We start from the raw sequence: 6155 nt of genomic DNA on the forward strand, positions 1-6155 counted from the left end.
TGGCTTCCTCATTAGTAAAATGGGCATATTAATATCTGGAAGGACGGTCAAGGATTAAAGTAATTAATATACGGAAAGTGCTGAGGACAGTGTCTGACACATAAGTGTTGTGTATTTGTTTTATTATTATAAATAATATAATATAATATTATTTATATATAAATATAAATAAGGGGCTCAGGCTTATGGTCAGGGATCTAATGAGAGAATGCAGAGGTCACGAATGGGCACACAGGGCTCAAGACATCCTTAGACCACAAACTCGACTTCAGGGGAAACTGGGTTTATTATTATTATTATTAGAGTCACATGGTATTTCTTAAAGTTTTTGAATTCAAGCGTCTTCACATGACTTCCTCAGTTAACTCTAGTCCACACTACTCCCTCCTGTCCTGCACTGAGCCCCAGAAGACCCCTGGTTTGTGTCTCCTGACTGCAGCCTGGTCCTCTGCCCTCTTTGTTCCTATTGGTTAACAGGCTGTTTGTGACACAGACTGTCAACAGAACCATGAAGATTACAGACCTGAGCCAGACCAGTCCTCCCCTCAAACCTCCCCTCTCACCACCACTCCCACCTCCCAAATCAGGCAAACTCAAGGCAAATCCCTGAGTTGGCCTCTCAGACCCATGGCTCCACCTCAGCCAGCTGCGTGTCTTTGGGCAAGCCCTTCCTTCTCTCCAAGCCTTAGTCTCCCCAGGAGTCAAATGGGCTCCAGAACCCCATCCACCTCCCAAGTGTGTTCTGAAATGGGGACAGTAGAGAGGACTTGTCATCCCCCCAGGGTCCCTAATTCTCTCTGCAGCAGAGCTGAGAACTCTAGTCCCATCCTCTTTTAAATATAACTCTCAATGCAAAAGAAGAATCCCATGCCAGCTGCGAGAGAACAGCAACCACAGAGCTCCGTGATTATCTAGATGCAGGTTTTATTATCATTAGGATGACTGTCATCGACAAGGGAAAGGGGCTTAGAGGGTTATATACAAACCACAATTATTGGGCGATGTTTCAATATTCCCACACGCATTTATCCCACAGCCACACACAGCGCAACACCATAGGGTATTCCCCTACATATGCTTCTCCAAGCAGTGACACAGCTGTGGGTCAGGGCTCTGCCTACCCACAAAGGGATGTCCAGAAAGGAGAAGATCCTGGGTCCTGGGGGTGAAGTTTACACATGGGGGTGAAGTTTACAATCCTGCCAGATGGGGAAGGGGATGGAAGCTGGATTTGCACATCAGTGCTTCAGTCTCAGCCCACTCTCACTGGCTGCCATCCCAGGTGCTCCCTGCGCCACTTGGGGAGCCTTTGCAAGACACAGAAGGACCGTCTTAGCCAGGGCTAAGGAAAGAGCAGACCTGTGGAGGTGGGGGTGAGAGGGGCTCTGGGATCTGCCCCTTGCCTGTGGTGCTAAGTGGGGGAAAGTGGGGTTTAAACTTCTAGGCTGATTTTCTGACGTGCCTAAAGGAAGAGGGCATCGCCAGGGGCTGGGATGTGTGTGAATATGGGGCTGGGAGAGAGGAGCTCAAGCTTATGGTCAGGGATCTAATGAGAGAATGCAGAGGTCATGAATGGTGGGGCACACGGGGCTCAAGACATCCTTAGACCACACACTAGACTTCAGGGGAAACTGGGTTCAGTCCTCCAGGGGCTCCCTGACCCAGGCAGCCCGCCGGCCAGGGTGCTGCCGCTTTTCCTCAGCTCCCTGGTTCCTACTCAGGTCATCCAGGAGCCCCAGCAGGAGGCCCGCCTGACCACAGGCTCCCTGGGGCCCACAAGGTCCTCCCAGGGCCCTCTTGCCGGGATGCTGGCGTTTCTCAGGCATCAGCTCTTCCTCTCTCTCTTCCTCCTCCTCCTCTTCTTCCCAGCTCCTTTGAGCCTTGGGATCTGCCAGCCTTCTGCCTGGGTGCTGCCGCTTCGTGACAGCATACCCAAGCCAGGTGGAGCGGCGGCCAGGATGCTGCCGCTTATGCGGGGTTACATCGACTGACCATGAAGCCTCATCTTCCCGTCGGCCAGGGTGCTGCCTTTTGTGGGGTCCCACAGTGCCCCCTTCTTCCTCTTCCTCTTCTTCAACTCCCTCTTCCTCCTCCTCCTCTCTTTTGCCTGGATGCTGACGTTTGGAGAGCCAGTCAGATTGAAGGATCTGGGACTCTAGGGAAAGAAAGAGGTCAGTGAGGGGCACCTGATCCATGTAATAGGCAGGCGCCTGAGTGCCCACTCCAGCTTTTCTCCCAGGCAGAGTACATTTCCTGCAGGTCTCACTCAGAGCCATGGTCTTGCACCTGCCCCTCAGGCCGCACAGATACACACACTCACACAATAGTCAAAGGCATTACCTCTGGGTTCCAATCCCAGTTCTGGCACTCCCTAGTTGTCTGACCATAAGCAACTCAATTGATTGATGGGAGACTCAGTTTTCTTCTGTGTAAAATGGTAATAACAGTACCTACCTAAGAGGTTGTTAGGAAGATCAAACAGCGTGATAAGGTGTTTTAAGCGCTTAGTGTCTGGCACAGAAGTGCCTAGTCAATAGTAATTCAAACTGTCACACACAAAGAAACTCTCTCCCTAGCACACAGACGCTTCCCCACCGAGGGCCTCCTCCCTGTGAAATATTCCCAGCATGGAGACGGGGAGGAATCTGACCCCAAGGAATGGTCAACTCCAGATCCCGCTCAGGCGCAGCCAGGGAGGGTTTCTGAGCTTCCGAAAGGCAGGAGGCTGATGACCAAGCCTCCCCTCCTCTCTGCCTCCAGGCTTCCACCGCTCTCCCCGCAGCCTAGCCCGAGAGTCCCTGACAGCTCCATCCACTCACCGGAGTGCTCACCCTGGTCCCCTTGCAGCCGCTGGATGTTTTCCCGGAGGAAGAGGACGCGCTCCACCTGGCGCAGGAGGTCATCCAGGCCCGGACGCTCCGCGGCTGTCACTGCCTCCTGCTGGGCCGCCTCTGGCTGAGCACGGCCGCCAGGGACACCGGTCAGGTTCAGGGTCAAAGCCAGGGCGAGCAGCAACCAAGGGCCGGGCATCGCGGCGTCTGGATTAGAGGACAGAGAGAGCCTGAGCGCACGAAATCCCACCACATCCCGCTCCGTCTTCCCAGACGCCCGCCGGAAAGAAACCACGCACAGTTCAACCGCCCTCCCAGAAGCAGGACCACTGCCCCTTGTGCAGGGGCGGGAGCAGCGGCGGGGTCCGCCCCGGCTCTGCGTCCACACTGCCCCTCTAGGCATCCTGGTCCCCACGGGTGCCTGTAGTGCCTGCGCCCAGTTATACTTGAGCAAGACAGGAGGCCGTGGGAACCCCGTCACCAGCGCCACCGCCACCCTTCAATGTGACGCGGAGCTGGGGGAGCCGACGCTGGGACTGCCTCGCCGGGAGTGCAACCACTGAGATTGCAGCGCCAGGCACAGCCGCGACACTAACGGTTGTGTCCCCGCCAAGACTCCCGCCAACGTCCCCATCGCCACGTTCTAATTCTAAGCTCCATGGCCGACATCTTCATTCTAAAGCTAAGATTCGGGTTCTAAAGCTCAGTCTATTTGTAAAGCAAAATTCTATTTCTAATGCTAAGCTTTCATGACTAAGCCAGGACTCTGCTTCTAAAACTAAAATCAACGCTAAAATTATATTTCTAGCGTTGAGATTGGGATTCGAACTCCCAGCTTCTCACGCCGACGCCCTGAATGCCCAGATCTGTCCGGCCGCACCCGGTCAGGGGGTGTCGTGGAGCTCCCACCCTGCGCTCCGGCCTCCGCGGACCTGAGTGCCCAGCAGCGAGCGCTACCGGTGTGCCCGTGCCGTGCCTTCCGTCGGGTCCCCGGCCGGCGCTCGGAGAGGAAACGGGGGTGCGAGCGCAGCGCCCGCCTGTGCACCGGCCCTGTACTCCAGGAAGCTCTCGGAGAACCGAAGGCGAGGGCGGGCCTAGAGGGCTCCTTTTCCAGTGCTCCCGGACGCCGCCTGCGGAAGGAGAGGGGTCCGGGCGGTTACCTGCCAGGCGTGGGCTCCACAGGATGGGTCTAGGATCCAGGGACTTGGGGTCCGCAGCCGGCAGGTCAGGAGTCCGTAGCGCTGAGGACCCCGGGCGCCTGCCGAGCGCTCTTCAGCTGGGCCGCCGCTTTTATCTGCGCGAGGCGGCGGCTCCGGTGAGGTCAGCGGGGAGGGGTCGCGGCCGCCGGGAAGGGGCGCTGACGGCAGCTGGCCCCGCGGGACCCCGCCCGACTGCTCCTCCGGAAATCTGGAGCGGGGACGGTGGGGACGCGAGCCAGGGCGCGGAGACACTGGCCGCAGGATGGGGCGCCGGCGCGGGGTCGTTCCTGCACCACCTCCGGAGATCTGTTGACGAGAACACTCGTGTAGGGGGCAAAGGGAGAGACAGAGAGATTGAGAGAAGCACACGATTAAACCCAGACGCACGAGAGAGCGAGAGGGCGAGACAAAAACCGAGATCCACACGGAGACGACGGGGAAACACAGGGCAGACACACACAAAAGGGACGCGGCCGCAGAACCAATGCAGAACGCAGATGGGCAAGAGAAGGGAGAGAGAGAGAGAGAGAGAGAGAGAGAGCGCGAGAGCGAGCGAGAGAGAGAGAGAGAATGGGAGACAAGTGGGAGTGGAGCTCTACTTAAAAAAAAAGAAAAAAAGAGAGAGATGGGATCTCGCTTTGTCCCCCAGACTGTAGTGCGGTGGCGCAATCATGGCTCACTGCAGCCTCCAACTCCTGGGCTCAAGTCATCCTCCTGCCTCAGCCTCCTGAGTCTCTGGGATTACAGGCGTGAGCCACCCCACAGGCTCCGGGGTGCTAATCTTAACTGTGTCATTCCTGGCTAGTGCCTCTGCTTCTCTGGGCCGCAGTTTTCTCTTCCGTGCAATAGGAGCCAAGAGGAAAGCTTTCAGAATTCCGAAACTGGTGGCCTGCAGGCTACAACCAGTTCGTGGACAATTTTGATTGACTTCCACAGTGTTTTGAAAAAATCTGAATAACCAACATTTTAAAACCAAGATAATTTAGAAAAATTTGGATTTATGGCTTCTCTTGAAAAAGAGTGGGCCCACATTTCTTCCTGCCAACAGTCAGCTGGAGCTGAACCTGGCTGCCCTTGGCCACCACAGTCTCCACCACTCCCTAATGTCTCCCCATGTGTTGCCCCTGTCACTGAGGAGGGACATTTGAGTCTGCAGCCCCTGCACAGGAAATCTACTGGAGTTCACCCAAGTCTGGTAAAGGAGTGGAGGGGAAGTAGGGAGGAGAAACATAAGGGTGCGAAGGAGCTTGTCCCCCAATCAGTCCCCAAAGTCCCAGATGTGGGACTGCCACATCTAGCCCTAGGAGCGCCTCCATCTTGAAACTTTTTTTAAGGGATCCTCCCACCTCAGCCTCCAAAGTAGCTGGGACTACAGCCAAGCACAGTAATTTTTATGGCTTTTTTTTTTTTAACTTATTCCTTGTAGAGACGGAGTCTTCTTATGTTGCCCAGGCTGGTCTCGAACTCCTAGACTCTAAAGATCCTCCTCCTTGACCTCCCAAAGTCCGGGATTACAGGCATGAGCCACCACACCCGGCCCATCTCGAAACATTTAACAAGCACCTACTATGGTGTCAGGCTCCTTGGTAAGTCCTGAAGGCCTAGAAGTGAATGAGGCTCAGCCCCAGCCCTCAAAAACTTCAGAGGCAGTGAGGGAGACAGGCTGAAAAATGGAGTGAATCTGACAAGGAGAGTGCAACAACTCACCTGCAGGCGGTGGGCAGGCGGTTGGGGATAGTTGGGAAGAAAACAGAGTCACTGTGGAGTGTGATGTGGGCTAAGACAAAAGTCTGGATGCAAAGTAATGAGGTAAGGAATTCAGAACCGGAGCTACTGAGTCTACCAGGAAATGTCCAGAAGGTTCAGAGAGGGAAAGGAGAGCTGAACCTTGAGGGAGGCGGGAGAGTTGGCCAGGTCCACTTAGAGGGAACCACATTGCTGGCAGAGGGAACACATCAGTGAAAGCATCTCCTACCTCTGGACAGTCCTAGCGATTTTCTGCTTCACCACCGTACAGTATTTCTTCAGTCTAAAACTTTAATGAGGACTTGTATTCCCAGGACACCCTAGTGATCTGACAAAGGATTTCAAAGGTGTTTAATTGTTGCTCCTTCCCTTGGTGGAG

The 6155-nt window shown here is 55.1% G+C and overlaps 1 protein-coding gene across 2 annotated transcripts; it reads right to left on the reverse strand.

Annotated features, from left to right (window-relative positions):
* Positions 1 to 904: 904 nt before the first annotated feature.
* On the reverse strand, positions 905 to 4168 carry TRH (thyrotropin releasing hormone). 2 transcript variants are annotated; one of them, XM_033210821.1, is made up of 3 exons: positions 3992 to 4168; positions 2820 to 3038; positions 905 to 2155 (listed from the first exon to the last, which is right to left on the reverse strand). In XM_033210821.1, exons 2-3 carry the CDS (start codon positions 3028 to 3030, stop codon positions 1638 to 1640), a joined length of 729 nt encoding a protein of 242 aa, XP_033066712.1. In that variant the 5' UTR covers positions 3031 to 3038; positions 3992 to 4168; the 3' UTR covers positions 905 to 1637. The 2 variants fall into 2 exon arrangements, with proteins under 2 accessions (XP_033066712.1, XP_033066713.1); XM_033210822.1 differs by lacking the exon at positions 3992 to 4168 and adding an exon at positions 3131 to 3231.
* Positions 4169 to 6155: the final 1987 nt, after the last annotated feature.

Source organism: Trachypithecus francoisi, unplaced genomic scaffold, assembly GCF_009764315.1.
Source record: "Trachypithecus francoisi isolate TF-2019V2 unplaced genomic scaffold, Tfra_2.0 Lachesis_group0, whole genome shotgun sequence".
In the NCBI taxonomy this organism is placed as follows: domain Eukaryota; kingdom Metazoa; phylum Chordata; class Mammalia; order Primates; family Cercopithecidae; genus Trachypithecus; species Trachypithecus francoisi.

Excerpts from the sequence above, each read along its gene's own strand:
- TRH (XM_033210821.1), bottom strand. The coding sequence starts at position 3,030 with ATGCCCGGCCCTTGGTTGCTGCTCGCCCTGGCTTTGACCCTGAACCTG. Across the intron at positions 2,156-2,819 it reads GGACCAGGGTGAGCACTCCG|AGTCCCAGATCCTTCAATCT; the intron begins GTGAGTGGATGG and ends TTCTTTCCCTAG.